Raw genomic sequence first — 16,628 nt, forward strand, 5'->3', positions numbered from 1 at the left:
GTTTTTAACTCTTTCAATAGCACTTATAGTAGAGCATCCTCTCCTAAACCCGTACTGTTCTGAGTGTAAGCATTGCCTCTCCTCAATTTCTTTCCTAAGCCTGGTTTCAATAAGTCTTTCTACGACCTTCCCCATATTGTTAATTAGCGTAATTGGTCTATAACCTCCTCTTTCATTGGCTGATCCTGCCTTGGGGAGAAAGACCGTCCTGGATACCTTCCAGCAGTCAGGAAAACCCCTGTTTTGTAGGCCAAAGCTGGCAATTTCCACCATTTCCCAGGGTATTATTTTTGCAAGATCTTTAATGATGGCAGCTGTTATGCCATCAGGCCCTGGGCTTTTTTTATTCTTCAATTTGCCGATAGCCTCCATTACCTCTTGCTGAGTAAACCTGCCTCCTTCGCAAACAATCACTGATCTGTTAGGATTTTCCGCTCTGGGGAATAATTTTCTTACTACTTGTGCCGACGTTTCATTACTCAACGTCGGCACATGCCTGCCCAGACGTTTAGTGGTGATTTTAAATGCCTTGTCCCAGGGGTCAGCATTAAGTTCATGGCACAGTTCCAGCCATTTACTTCTTTTCGCTTGCTTTATAAGAAAGTTCAATTTCTTTCTGGTTTGTCTGTAGTTTTCTACAGCTAGATTGCCTTCCTCTATCATGGCGTTTCTAGCTCGTAAACGTTGTGCAATTCTTTTACATCGTTGCATTATCTTCCTTTGGTCTTCTATTTCCGGTGACCACCAGTATACCGGAAGGTCTCCATTGTTCTTTTGCGGTATCTTGGCCATTTCTTCCTTGATGATGTCTTGAAATATCACCGGGTCTACTTGTGCGCAGTTCATGATTTTATTTGCCGCGTTTCTGATTACGCGGTGGATCTGGAAGTCGGTCAATCGGTGGTTGATGTATATCTGTCTTGTTCCTGTAGGGTGATCTCCAATAGTGACTGAAATGGCCTTATGGTCGCTGCCGATTTCCTCATTGAGGACTGCGAAATCAATTGTATTAATATTCAACCTGCCGTCAACTAAAACTAAATCTAAGATCGATTCATGTCCTCTCCCACAGTACGTGGCAGTCCCTTCATTCATGCAGAACGCCCCGGTGGCCTCCTGTAGTTCCTCAAGAACTCTTCCTCTAGCATTGGAGGTGGTGGCTCCAGCCAATGCAGTCCTACAGTTAAAATCTCCCAACAAAACTGTTCTTTTACGGGAGCGTGTCATAAGTTGTTGTAAGCTAAGTAATTTCTGCTGAAAAAACTCCATGTCGCAATTCGGGCTGATATATATTCCGATAATTATTATATAATTTAGTTCTATGGCTACAATGCCATCTTTTCTATGGTATAAACTATGATCCACGTTGCCTACGATTCTCCTAATGGCCACGTCCCCGTTTCTGTCGGACAACCATTGACCCCTGGCCACCGAGTACATGTTGGGTTCCGTGGCCACCAGAAAATTGAAATTGCCTCTTGTGGCCATCTCTACCGACAGATCCACCGATAGCCTGCTCCTATTATTATTGATTAGAAATATCTTGCACATGATTTTTGTTACAACTTGTATTAGCAGTTCTATGTGGCGTAGATCAGCAGTCAAGGCATCTCGTTGCTTCTTTGCAATCTTTAATAACGTGTCCCGGTCTGCCGCATTTGAAACATAATTCAGAACGATCCGGACCTCTACATTCTCTCCTGCCATGCCCTGTATTCCAGCAACGATAGCATTTTTCGACTTCTGTGCGTACGGATGCTCTACAGCACACCCAGCCAACCCTCAGCCTTGATGCAATGAGCTTAGTAGCGTTTCTTTGGTTAGTGACCACAGTGGCATTTTTTGTATTGCCATATGCCTCTCTTATGGATGTGATTTGAAAACCTTCACCAACTCCAAGTACTTTTTCGATCGCCTCCTTGATTTCTCTTTCTGTAGTATCGTAGTATCGTGCAGCAGGTCCTTGACATGCACCACTGTTCTACGGTCGCCTTTGGTTCTAATGTCAACTTGAAGTTCTTCAGCCCTATTTTTGAGCAGAGAGGAAAACTCACCTGCTTTCTGTGATCCGCTAATTCTGACCTCTAGTTGTTGGTCTCGGCCTTTCCTGATGGATAAGATATCCCCTGCTTCCTCAGCCTTGACTTTATCTTTCACAGTTTTTAAGAGATCCGCGTATGTTTTTCCCGGCGCCTGTACTACCACAGTCTTACTCTCCGTAACCGGCGGAGTTCCTCTTCTATTCGAGGCAGATCTAGATCTCGCTCTTCCATGCTCACTTAAATTGGGGAGAACCATTCTCAGTAGGGTCTTCCCTTTTCTCATGAGGTATATCACAATTTTCTTAATTATAATACCCGATGGGCCGTTGGGCACCACAAAGACTGCTGACTCTGATTTTCCCACTACACTTCTTAGAGCTTTCATTACGTGGGCTGCCATGGCCTTTTCCCCATTGCTGGAATCAAATATAACCGTGTATTTGGTACCGCACGTTGTTATTTTTCCGTCCTCAAGAATTGTTGAATCTTGTAGAACCATAGCACCTGGTGTAGCCCCAGCGTAGTGGCTGCTAGGCCTCAGTCCATTTAAGTCAACAAAATGACAACTGTCCTCCCCTATTTTTGGAGCATTTACTTGGGTTAGACGATTCATCACCCATGATGACCATCGTGAAGACAGTCTCTCAATTAACTGCTCATCAGACAGATCGACATCGAGTATGTCAGACATCTCATTTCTGTACTGACCTTCTGTCTGTGTGCCTTGGGTAGTCGTATCCGGAGTCTCTTCACTCAGTCTCTGTAATTCTCTGTATATGTCGCTCAGTTCCCTTTCATGTGCCTTCATAGCGGTCACGCTCGCTTTGCCGGTCCATTGTCTCAATTGTAATAATGCACTACCTAATTTATAGGTGACCTCTTGTAGTGTGAGGGGAGCCTTCTCTTCTTCTGAAGATCAGGCCCTTGCTCTTTTAGCCCCTCGTCCTTCTATTTGTTTCCATTTTGTCTTGTCCTGGCTTGTAACACCAATATCCATTCCCTCTACGTCTTCTGTCGGGATCTCTCTCCTTCCTGTACTTCCGCTCGAGGTTCCAGCCCCTTGAGAGGCTGTATCTTCTACAGGTAACGAGCCTCGACATCTCATGTCCTTGATTTGGGGGTCAGCGGACAATTCCGCGTTCAGCGATACCCCACACGGGGGGGGTACCCTCCAAAAAAAAATTATCGTTAGGGGCGGTTGGGGGAGGTAAAATGTATCTGTTCAAATATTAGGTCAAAAAATTTTGGGGGTTAAAAGGTCGAGAAGTTTTTGATTCGTAAAGATGTCAAGGAATTTTGGATTTATTGTCAAAACTATGGAAGATAAGGAGGAAAAATGAAAAGCCCGTGTAAAGTATGCCTATAACACTTAGAAAAATTTCTCTCTGAATACTAACTATGAAAAATTTTACAAGTCGTTGTTTACTAGTTTAGTCTGTGACGTACCAGACAAGACACAGCTTGTCTTACCACTTAGAAAATTTTCCTTCTATATTAGTACCATGTATAACCTAAAAGTTATTAAAAAACTAATCCAAAATAGATTTTCACACACTTTGTTGAGTTGAAATAACCCAGAATAACTCCTAGTAGGTATTGCACTATTGTTAGATCCTCAACAGCTCACCAAAATATCCAAAAGAACTGTAAAACTTTTCACTTAATACAAGATTATGTCTAATATAAAAAACTTTAATAACTTTTGTAGTCCATGACCAAAACTCATACCAATTTGTACGTCAGTCCATTATCCTTACCTCTATATATTACTATGTCCAAATCCAGTGAAATTACCAAAAAACCAATAAAAAAAAACACTATTACACGGAGCTCTGAAAGCACATCTGATCGCAGTGACATCCACAACTCTACTAAATAAGACAACTCTGGGGAACGTAGAGGCCACCGTCCTCTGCTGACAGCTCGTTGTCTGTCTCCTTCAGTTGTTGCACAGCTGTAATGCGGTATGCTTTCAATCTTAATTCGTGAAGAATTTTACGACAACATTTGTATTTAAAACCAGATTTTTGGAATAACTTGCGTAGTGATTTTTTTGTACAGGCAGTAATTCTCCTTTCAATATCGGCAATGGCCTTTGGAGTCCTAACGGAAGGTTCCCTATTTCGTTTTGTATTTGAAATCGAACCTGTTGTACGCCATTTTTCAACAAAATGGTGTATGCTTCTCTTCGCTGGGATACAGACATTCGAAAGTTTATCTACGAATACTTGACGTGATTCTTCAAAAGATCCAGAACGAATATAAACCTAACTATAGCTATCCTCTCCTGAATCGAATAAAACATTTTACACAAACACAACTGCACTCATAATACTGCACTGCAACAAAACTATACTGCACTGACACGTAACCACCTGACAAACGGCAGTAACAATCAGTAGTAACATATACATTCACTACTCGCACTTGTTGTGTGAGAGTCTTTCATAAATAATGTTGGGTAGCGGTTTCATTACGGGTTCGGTTTTATGTTGCTCCTCCTGTAGAATCGGATAATCAAAATATTCAGAATATTAATTTTTTGTCGTATGAAATATTTTATTTATTCACGTCCGCATACCAGTGCAACCTCCTCTTATATACATACACACAAACCTCATTTTCCTCGTAGAACAAAACCATTAAAAATTTAACTATCTTTAAAAGACTTTCATATAATTAAAACCTAAGACTAAAAGACACACTTATAAACAAAATAAAATCTCATATGCAGTTCAGGACAAAACTCAACAAACAAATATCATAGACTAATTAATCACATTATGCGACCTTAAACAAATTAAAAGACACTAAGGTGTAAAGTGCCTTTACGGAGTACAAGATAACACAAACCCCGTAAATATCACAAACAAGGATCGTACTAAAAAAACCTTAAAAAAACAGAAAAAAATTATTTTTATTATTCAACAAAAATATGCATATTTACAAAATTAAATAATATGAAAACTAAACAAGTAACTTTTACTGAAGTTTTTATTTTGTAACACTCTGATTCTGAACATTTCAACAAAATTAAAAAAAAATCCCCCATTTGTCTTCAGAGCTTTTTATTTCTTTTAGCCGCCCTTCCAGTGAACTATAAAAGATTCTTCTGAAACTTTACATACGAGCTGCATAACCTTACTTTGTTTAACTAAAAAAAATAAAATATAACTCTGATATATATATACATATATATATATAAGCCATTTTTAAACAATAATTTGCAAATTTCATTGTCTTAAAAAATACATAAAAAAGAAGATATTCTGATTTATAATATTCCTTCAATTTTTCCGTTGTTGATAGATTTTTCTACTGAAAAGAACCATGTATAAAAGAGAAAATATCAAGTTTGTACATAATATTCGAATTTCATTAGAAATCATTTCTTTGTTCAATAATTACTAAAGAAATTAAATTTAAAAAAAGCAAGCTACAAAGTTTTTTTGAATCGCTACTTTGAGTAGGCCAAAACAAATAATTCCCCCACGTTGTATCCAACTCGTTAATAAAGCGATCCAAAGTTTGATTACAATTCGCTTTTTTCATATTTTCGAGCTGATTACCACGTGAGGTATATAATTTATATTATATTTTAGGAATTAATCAGCGACTACGTAAACAACGATGAATTTAAAATACACGAATAGTTGCAACTGTTTTTTATCCCTTACGATAACATCGAAAAATAAGCTAACGACCTGAAAAATAGTAATAACGGCGGTTTAAACTAAAGAAAACAAAAAAGGTTTGACTTCATTTATAGCTTTATGAGGAAGTCTAAAGTTTTTTTCTATTTTGTGAAAGTAATTTTTTGCGTTGACTTCAAAGATACAAAAACTAAACACCAAAAGAGCTCGCGTGTTTTTTATTATTATTATTGAACTTAGTTGTTATTTCTCTTTCTCGGAATATTATTCAACTTTCTCATCAATTAATCAAAAGCAATTTAGCTTACAGTAAATTAAATTTCTCAATTCTAAATGAAAATGTTGTATCCCCAGGTCTTACGATAATTTTTATTTGTTTTTCTTTTTACAATTTTTTAAAAACATTTAATTAAAACGGTTCAAAACTTTTTTCTTTTAATTTTCGGTCTTATTTTTTGTTTTTTTTCCTTTACGATCTGTATTCATAAAACTGTTATAATATATATTTTTAAAAATGTATTAAGTTAACTTTCTACATTTATAGTTAAGTATTAAAAATATAACAATGGAAATAAACAATAACAAACATAACCGTTTTTAAAAATTTCAATTTTGTTGAAATCGATAATGTTTTGCTAACACGGGTACTGATAAGGACAGTAGCGTTAAATAAGTAAATTGTTGGCGCGCAACGTTAAAATGTTGTAGCATAAGTCAAATGAAATCCTAAACAATCAACACGAAAAATGGATAGAGGGGGGAAAGGGTTGATGTGTGTTGTAGGTACAACAAGTGAAAATGCAACAAGTTGTATGCACGGTTTCGGATGTGAGAATTTTATTCGCTAAGAGGCTAAGTTACCGCCGTCAACGGTAACACGTTCTAAATTAATAAAGATAGAATAAAGATTTTTGGCTAAACATTCGACAAAGTAACGATTAAATTCGTCACCTATAACGAAATAGAGTGGCCGGTACCGATTTATTATCCGATTCCTCATCCGCAGAAGATACGAAATGATCTGTTCTCGATAGAATATATCATTAAAATGATCGAATACGAAAAATATGACAATAATCGAATAAATGATTGTAATGTTTACCTTTAAAAGCGATCGGGGCATGGAACGCGTGGCCCCCTAGTCGAACGCTGGATAAATGCTGAGCAGAACGGATCCCACGAACCGGGTGATGGCAACATGTCCAGGGCGTGACATACGCTCAAGGGCTTCGGCGTTGTAGACTGAGTGGAACAAGCAACTGAAATCGATGCGCATGTCCTCCGACCATCCCAACCCGTACCTCGCTAACGGCCCGCTACCGCCACACCTCATAATCCCTACTGTTCCCCACCTAAAACTTCCTTACGAACAGTCTTCGTCATATTTTATCCACAAAAAGACGAATTTTTTCCACAAATTATCTTTTAAAAATGTCCAATAAATAGTGAACCCTACGTAAAACAGAACGCCGAAGAGAAATTTTATTTCCATTAAACTAGTTTGGATAGCTGGAAGAACGTCGATTTCGGAAAACGTTTTCAACAATTGCTCGCTACCAGATCTAGCTGAAAGATACCGCTTCAAAAATAATAAATAAACAGTATTTTCCGATCGCTAAAACTTATAAAACTACGTACCAAACACGGTTTTAAAATTTAATACAATTTTTTGAAATATTCCTTCTTATTTTAATCTATTTGAACGCTCCAAAATATAACAAGTTAAAAATCAGTCTTAAAAAAACATTTCTCAGTATATTTATGGAGACGATTCCATCGCTATAAAAAATAAGATACCGTAAAAATTCCTGAGTAATCATTACTAACAAAATATAGAATATCTTCTAAAAATGGTAGTGCATAGGAACTATAAAAAAAGTAACGATTAGATTTTAAAGAAATTTTTTTCCTTAAAACTAAAAATATAGTGCTTAGCTACTTTTCATGTCAAATCACTCCGTAATTTTATAATAAACTATACTAAGACTCTCAGACGACACTAAATGTTTTCTGTAAAATCCTGTAGAGCGAAGTGCAATTGTCGAAATCATTTCGTCCGGTCAAAAAACGCCTCTAGTCCATCATAATTATGGTCGGGGTGATCTAAACCTCCTCGACATTATTAATTGTCATTTCCCACAGCACGCTAAAAATTATTAGCTAAGCACACCTCGACATTACAAAATTGCAAATACAACATTAATATGTTTTATACCACTAACGTAACATATTAAACCGGTAATTTTATACTTTCTTACCGCTGCTGACAACTAATTTTGTTAAACGAGGGAAGACAGACGTAAAATTCTCTCGGTTACGGTAGAATTGGTTCTATATAAGTGAAATAGAATAACTTCAGTGAAAAATAAACTTCATTATTTTACTTGGGATTCTACTCTCCGAGTAATATAGAGTTTCTACGTAAAAATACATTTCGTTCTAAAGAGATTGTACTCGATTTTCATTTATTTATTTCAATTCGTGAAATAAATATATACATCTTACACTATGAAACAATACGATCAGAATAAACGATAAGCATTGTACGATATTAAAGTTAAACTTAAATTATAGCGGAACTACTAAATAAACAAAACTCGGAACGATAACGAATCAAATCTATAAATACAAAATAAAACGGATTTACAAACGTCTTGTGCGTTACTGAATAGAAGGACGATTCGAAACTTTTCGAATACATACTCGTATACAGTAGTACACCTTTGTTTTATCAGGGCTGAACGGCGGGTTCGAGTAAAGCGTGTATTTATACCTCGTTGTAATAATGAATTGTTAATCGTTAATTTGGAACCGACAACAGAATAGCGACTTAAAGACACTATCGAGGAGCCCTTTGCGTTAAAATATAAGTAGCCCGACCAGACCGCGAAGAGTCAGTCTCGCATATGAAAAGGCAAGCTGCCCTGGCTAACATTTAGTACATATTTATTTAAAATGAATTGAGTTTTTTTAACTATTTAACGAACAACATAGCGTAGACCTTTCTGTTTTCGGTAAGATGAAAGAAATCGAAAGACCCTTCCTCTTAATACCATCTTAGCTGTCTAAATTTCCATACTATGTATTTCAGTATTTTATTTTAATTCGATTCCACATATCAGCTTCAAGTTTACGTATGGGAATAGGATGTGTGGCATTTAGTTAAGTATGAAACAATTTAATACCGAGGATGTTTTTTCACCGAGCGATGTTATTGCACGAGATAGGGTAAGATTATAAATTTTTAATATTTGAGGAATGAAATATTTGGTTCGGTAAATATTAATCAAAGTTTAATTTATAATTTAACGTTATAAAGATGTTATATTATGGATTTTCATATAGTAAACGTATTTTTAGTAAAACGAAAGGTCTACTGGCTGCTTAAAATTATTCCACTACGCCGGAGTCCTATTTTGCATCTCTAAGGTGGATTGTATGCATTCATGTTGCATACAATCTTTCTATCACCTTAACTTCAAAAAGAAACATACAGTAGCAGAATATTAACAAAATCCAAACTTTAACTTACCGTTTTGTAATTAGGTTATTCAAAAGCAGACCTGCCATGCGGAGAAAAGTATCCTACAAAGTCCTTTTAAAACTATGCTACACACTTAACTCGTACAATTAACAAATTCTACACACTTTAACTAAAAGTACCGTAAACAATACTTCAAATAACGGAACAATTATAAATAGGCACATTAACTTTTTTGCTCAGAACAACAAGATATAAATATTGCGTACAAATCGATTAAATAGTCTTATCTGTAAGCCGTACAAGCCAACCCAGGCAACAGTTTTAAAAAATTATTTATCTATGACATTAATTAACCGTTAAATATGATGTTTTAAATGATATTACACGATAATTTTATTTAAATTTGTGAGATATAACGAAAAACAGGGTGCGGATCACATAACAGAAAAGACCCTAATTTATCTCTAATAAGATATTTATGTCGACAAATATTACTAAGTAAAATGTATTGTTTTAATCAAAACTTATGGTTGAGAATCAGTAACAAAAAATTACATTATAAAATTGAGGTGGTAATTAAAAAGTAAAGAGATTTTTAAAATAGTTAATCTTAACAGTTTGTTACTAGTTAGAAATTTGTACAATCATTAGCAACTAGTATGAAGGTACAGTTTACATAGTTTGGATGTATTCGTAATTAGCAGGAATTCCAGGATTTGACCGGATATACATCATCTCCGTCAGAGATTCGAACAAATGATAAAAAAAAATCTGATAAGATGGAATAAGTACAAAACATATATATTTTTTTTTAAGCGGAGAATAGAAAAACTTTAATTTGGGAGAATTTTAAAAAAATATTTTCAAAAAAAATTGTTTTAAGTTTTTTATCCGTTAGATTTTTTCGTTTGAAATTTTTGTAAAATTAATTCTAAACGGTCAAATCGTGAAAAAATTATCGGTTTAACAGCCTAAAATTAACCTGTACTAAAAAACAGACAAATGAACTATGTCTTTGTACAATAATACAGTTTTACAGATCAATATCTTTTATATGACATCACATTCTTTTTATTCATAACTTAATTTGTTCTTCAGAATATTCACATCTTTAAATCGCAATATTTTTCCTTTATACGAGGCAACCGGTCGTATTTCAAATTATAAATTGATCGGCACAGTTCTCATCGGTAATTTTCTAAAGTAGACACATTCAAGCGTGTATCAACATTAATAGTTTCAGCAAAAGAACAAAATAAAAATAGTTACAAGCGATATGTGAATTAAAAAAACTGCTAAACAAGTTTAAAAAAAATTAATCTCTTCGCGAATATATAAATGAAATAATAAATAATGTAGAAATAATAATAAAAATTTCTAGAAATACAACAACAAAATTTGTAATATCTTACCTGATTACTCCAAATGTAATTTCTTTCTGACCGATAGATACTGGAACACGCGATAAATAATTAACGCAAAAAAATAATAACAAATTAAATAAAAAATTATGTCAGTTTAACACGCATTAAGATAGAAAAAAGATCAACGGATGTATAAAGAAAAAACAATAACAACACGCCGGCCATAATAGCAGTTAATTTCATGCTTGTACGAACAGGTTGTAAAGCAGATACAGTACCAACTGGAGTTGCGCAGACGCTTTGATAGAATGTTCAACTAGCGATATCTGATCACTTACGCGGCCGTTAGTGTTATTAACCACTGACTCCAGGTGGTCTGGAGCAGTATTAGTATATTTGTCCTTAAAAAATAAATAACAGCAAACTTATCCATTACATTTTAATGTAATACTCTTTCCCAAAATACAAAAAAAACTAACATATACTATATTTATTCGATTAAACAATAGAATTTAATCTAATATCTTGGGTAGCGTATTTCTTTTATTTTAATACAATTTTAAATAGATAAAATGCGTTTCCCTTTCTACTTGGGACATACAAAAAGAAACTTACTAATTTTTATGGACAAGTGTATATATTCAATATATACAAGTGTGTGTATATATATTTCAACTATACAATTCCGTAGTACGAACAAAAAAGCTTGTTAATGAAACTTGATACAAAAAGTCAAGTTTTATACCGCATTAAATAAACTTATTTTTTGAATTATTGCTGAAAGTTTAATTATATACGAGTAAGTTGAGTGAAAACCGATTGGAATTAAGGTCAATCACGCTTAAAAATTATCAGTCTTTACCTGTTTAACCAGTAATGCAATTTTAACTTTTAATTACATTTAAAAACAAAATTTTACCCTGTTGCTAATTTTTTTTCGACGGTTGGTTTGCCTGCCCTCAGCGATACGGTGGCAATTTTATTTAAAAAGTTACTATTTCTGCTCTCAATAAAGACAAGAGTTTTGTTTTGTATTAACCATGCGCTTTAACATCCGTATTACGGTGGTATTTACATACTTTCACATGTTCACATAACAACGGGATGATTAAGTGATTGTGAAGAAAAGAGAAGTTTTCATTAAAAATACCGGGAATCTACCATCGTTTAGAAAATAGTACAATAACTTCACGTTAAGGTAAAACAAAGTACAGACTCTGTACATGTCTGTACAGCTGTTTCGCGATGGATCACAGTGAAGTAACTATACGTTTTTATAACAAATCCTGAGATTATCAGTAGTTTGAATGGATTTTTTCTTCCTACCACAACTCGTTTTTCTTTCCCGTTGTCGACTACGTACATACACATCCGATCCCCGTTCCAGTTTATTGCGTTGTGCGTTGACTAAGCGTCCTCTATCCATCCATAATTTCTCCCTCTCTATTTCCTCCATTAAACAGTTTTTTTTGTCTATTTCCTTCTAGTAAACAGTCGTAATTGCGTTAATGAATTAGGAACTTAACGTATCTGGTATTTATATTGATCGGGTACCGAGGATAAGGTTTTGAGACCTCATTTCTTCAACCGAAATGTTACAAGCGATTCAAAATTTAACAAGTTGTTATTCCCGAACTATTAAATAGCCTGTGTTTGGAACCAAGACGGTGCAACTTCTCAGTACTCTCTTCAAGTAAGACAACCTTAATCAAACTTATCCTGGATGAATGAAACACCGAATAACAACTGAATGGCCACCGCGTTCATACAATTTGACGCTTTAACATTTTTTCATTCTGGGAAATCATCAACATAACGGCGTCTTTTTTTAATCTAAATGGCTTGAACCACCTCAATCCCGATTTTAAAAACCAGGACTAAATTTTATTGGAAAAATGTTTAATGCAGTGGTTAAACGTTCACACGAATGTACCGGAACAGAAGGATAATAATTCCTCTGATGTGTATTAAACGTGTAATGATAGAAATGTTTTTCTAATTATTATTATTGTTTTTTTTTTTGCTTGAGGTTTTAGGAGCATCGATTACTATGGTTATTAGCCCGACTCCAAATCAAAAAAAGAGAAAATATTTAATTCATTAGCAACATAGTCGGTAGAATAGTTTTGTCAAAACGTATCATCTAAATATAGACTTGTCAAAAGGTTATTATAACCCCAAAAAGCAGCACAAAGTGATAAGAGTGTAAGCGGCCCTGCCACTTAAAAATATAAACCATTTCTAACGAAAAATTGTCAAAACTATCAAATATACTTCACCGTTTCACAAAAAAAATTATGAAATACTTACATTAAAAAAATGTTAAGCACAAGATCACAAGGGTGTAAAGGGCCTTAGCCACTTAAATAACTCACAAATCACTTTTTACAAAAGCTTTCCAAACATCTTGAATTTCACGCAAAAATTAAAGTGCCCATCCTTTCATTAAAAGTTGTCATAAAAACAAGCTTCTTCTTATTCTATCGCCTAGATTTTTCCTAAGGACATCCTTTTTTGCTTCTCTTTTCCACCTTCTCAAAGGCCTCGATGTCAAATTCCAAGGTATCTGAGGCCTCAGAAATGGGATCATCTGATTCTCCGCAGCAAACCACAGAAGATCCTTTGCTATCAGTAGTATGAAAATCTGAGGTTTGAACTTCACTTTGACGTTTGAACCCGGCCAACCAGTCCTGAGAAAATGAAGTTTAAATCTCACGTCGTGTTTTCCTAGGTTATCCCCTCTTTGTAGTTAAATTTTCACACTGTAAGAATACATTTACTGCAAAATACATAGCAAAACACAGGTGTGAGACGAGTCCAAAATTACAACAAAGAAATTGAAGTTTAAACCTCAGGGTCTCTTTTCACGGGTTTATTCGAATACATTAAAGAACGACTACTTTCAATGATGAATGTGTGTTCACGTTAAATTTACGTGTTGAAATAGTTGATTTACTAAAAAATTCATAGTAAAACATATACTTGAGATGCTCCATGAGGTCTTACCTTATTCGTTTTAGTTTGTTATTTAATGAACATATAGACTGCTGCTGACGTCATGGGGAATCCCGTCTGTTACAACATGACATCAGCTGTCAATCATTCCTTATATCGTTAACCTTCGGTATATGTATGTAAATATATATAGTGAACGTTAACAGCATTACCGTATTAATTTATAAAAATAAACATTATTAATCAGAGAGCAAAAAACATTAAATTCAAACGAGTTAAGTTATCAAACGATTCTAACCCGTCTGACCCTAATATATTATTCTGTTATAAAAATTTATCTAATGAATACGATTTAATTACATTTTTAGATAATATAAAAATGATATTGAATGTTTATATAAGATGAAATTAATGTTAAATTAAATTGTGAATATATAAAAACAATTATTTTCATTTCTTCCCAACAGGGATTTTAACAGATTTCAAGTCAGAAAAATGCAATTTTTTATAATAATATTTCGTCTATTGATAGTGCTTTTAATGATTTAACCGAACAGTATTTTGAATTGAAACACAAACTAAAAAAATACATTTCTGTTTCTGATTTGTTGTTGTGCATTGAAATTCCAAATTAAAAACAAGCATTAGGTGGTTCTTTATCAAAACAATCGTGGAATGTTAGCGATAAAAATCATATAGATATTTATGAATTTTTAACGTCTATCAAAGCGAAGGTATTTATTTATTGCTATAAAATCCCAAGCAGAAAAATTAAAGGAAATAATATTAAATATTATATTGTTGTTGCTGAAGTGAAGAAATTTGTAGATAATCATTATAATTTCTATGAAGTAAATTTACATAGTAGTAATCGATATGCGTTAAATATTTGTGAAAATCAAGCCAATTTAAACGAAGAGTATTTAGAAGCTTATGATAAAATTAAAGAATCTTTCGAAAGGTTTATTCAAATGGGAAGCGGTTAAGTTATAAATAAAATATTGAGAATGGAACTTTCATCATGAGAATTCGATCCGCTTTATTGTGGTAACAGTTCATATTTTCCATTACCGAAAGCCTTGAGAAATAAACATGCTCTAATAAATATAAAAAATGACGATCAAAAATGTTTCTTCTGGTGTATTCTACTGCATCTATTTCCTCAAAGTGGACGTAATTATCGTGTTCCATTATATAAAATTTTGAAAGTCATTTAAACATGAAATGAATAGACTATCCTGTTTGTGTAAAAAACATTGATAAATTTGAAGCTCAACCCCCAGATATTGGTGTAAATGTGTTGTTATGATATCGAACACGATGATGATGAATCATTTAAATCTAATAATATATATATATATAAAACGTGTTAATAATAATCGAAAAGTCGTGGTTTGGTTGTTATTATTAACCGATGTTATATTAAATCTCTCGCATTATACTCTAATAAATACAAAAACGGACATAACGGTTTATCAAGATTGTTGGGTGATATGAATAAAAGTAGTAGAAGATTTGAATATTTTTTGTACTGTTTTAGATCTCTGACTAGTGAAACGGAAGCGAAAAAAGACTCGAAATACATATTGAAGATTGTAAGCAAAGAAAGGTTCAGAGAATTAGAATGCCAAAGGAATGGATCTGTAAGGGAGAGAAACGTAGACGTGGTAATATTGTATCATATAGAGATTATTCTTCAACCTTACGCACACCTTTTGTTGTATACGCAGATTTCGAATCGTTTATCATTCCAAATAATATCGCGAATCCTGAACCCGCCACTAGTTATACAACAAAAACAGACCTTCATAAACCGTCTGGATATTGTTATGTTGTAAGAGATGAAAACGGATGTGTTGTTGAAACAATCGTATAGAGCGCAAACAATTAATGATAATGTCATTGAAAGATTTCTTAATGATATATGTGAAAAATACGAGTATTTTGCAAAGAAATTATTAGACGGAATATCCTTAACTATGACCGCAGAAGATGACGAAAGATTTCAAAAAGCCACTTAATGTGTTATGTGTGGTGATGATTTTTACAGTGACGAGAATCGCATAAGACATCATTCTCATAAAAGTTGTAAGTTTATTGGTGATGCACATGAAGATTTACAACAACGCAATTTAAATTGTAAACTCAACATTTATTCCAGTAGTATTTCATAATTTAGGCGGTTACGATTCACATCACATCCCATTGACGATGGATGCGTTGAAAGATAAATTTGAAATTTCTTTCCTCGCAAACAATAGTGAAAAGCTTATATCTATAACACTCGAGAATAAAATATCGTCACGATTTATAAATTCATATCAATTTCTATCTTATAGCCTTGGTGAATTAGTGCAAAGTTTGTTTCATAGTTGTCGTAAATTGTCAGACGGTCACATAGCATATATATTCTTTAAAATAACTTATTCGTAGTTTAAAAGCGATACAAAAAAAAATATCACGACAATAAAATAAAAAATAGATATGTTAGGTTATGTTAAGTTGTTAATTCAACGTAAAGGTATTTGTCCATATACATATATTAAATCAGCATCTGTTATCGATGAAACACAACTGCCGCCCATCGAGGCGTTTTATGATGATTTAAAGCAAAAACACATCTCTGAATCGGATTATATGAACGCGCTAAACGTTTGGAATCGATTTAGAATTAAAACGCTAGGTGAGTACCACGATTTTTAAATGAAATTGGATGTCGTGCTGTTGGGTGATGTATTTGAGAGTTTTCGTAATAAAATGATTGAAATAAACAATTTAGATCCGTCATGAAATATCTGCTCCATATTTATCGTGGTTTGCTGTCCTCAAGGCTACGAAGGTGCAATTAGAACTCGTTACAGATCCCGATATGTATTTGTTTTTTGTAAAAGGCATTCGCGGCGGCGTGTCAATGATTCCCAATCGTTATGCTATGTCAAACCATCCCATTTACAAGCAAGGTTTCGATAAAAATAAACCAATAAAATTAATTAAATATTATGATGTTACATCTCTTTATGGGACATGTATGATGGAATGATGGAACCGTTGCCTGTAGACGGATTCAGATAATGTGATGAAAACGAAATTGAATATTTGCTTGTAGACCGTCTAAACGATGTGAAAGATG

The 16,628-nt window shown here is 33.9% G+C and overlaps 1 protein-coding gene across 4 annotated transcripts in view; it reads right to left on the minus strand.

Annotated features, from left to right (window-relative positions):
• The window catches only part of LOC142323095 (uncharacterized), a 352,611-nt gene extending 345,675 nt beyond the window's left edge, over positions 1 to 6,936 (minus strand). For 3 of the 4 annotated variants that reach the window (XM_075362275.1, XM_075362276.1, XM_075362273.1), the window contains exon 1: positions 6,798 to 6,936. Coding sequence is in view for 1 of the 4 variants with exons in the window: in XM_075362274.1 (XP_075218389.1) it covers positions 6,798 to 6,818 (21 nt within the window). In the remaining 3 variants the exon portion in view is untranslated. The remainder of the gene's footprint in view (positions 1 to 6,797) is intronic. The other variant, XM_075362274.1, reaches the window with a different exon arrangement.
• Between the last annotated feature and the right edge of the window lie 9,692 nt (positions 6,937 to 16,628).

This window comes from Lycorma delicatula, chromosome 4 (genome assembly GCF_047948215.1).
Source record: "Lycorma delicatula isolate Av1 chromosome 4, ASM4794821v1, whole genome shotgun sequence".
Taxonomy (NCBI): domain Eukaryota; kingdom Metazoa; phylum Arthropoda; class Insecta; order Hemiptera; family Fulgoridae; genus Lycorma; species Lycorma delicatula.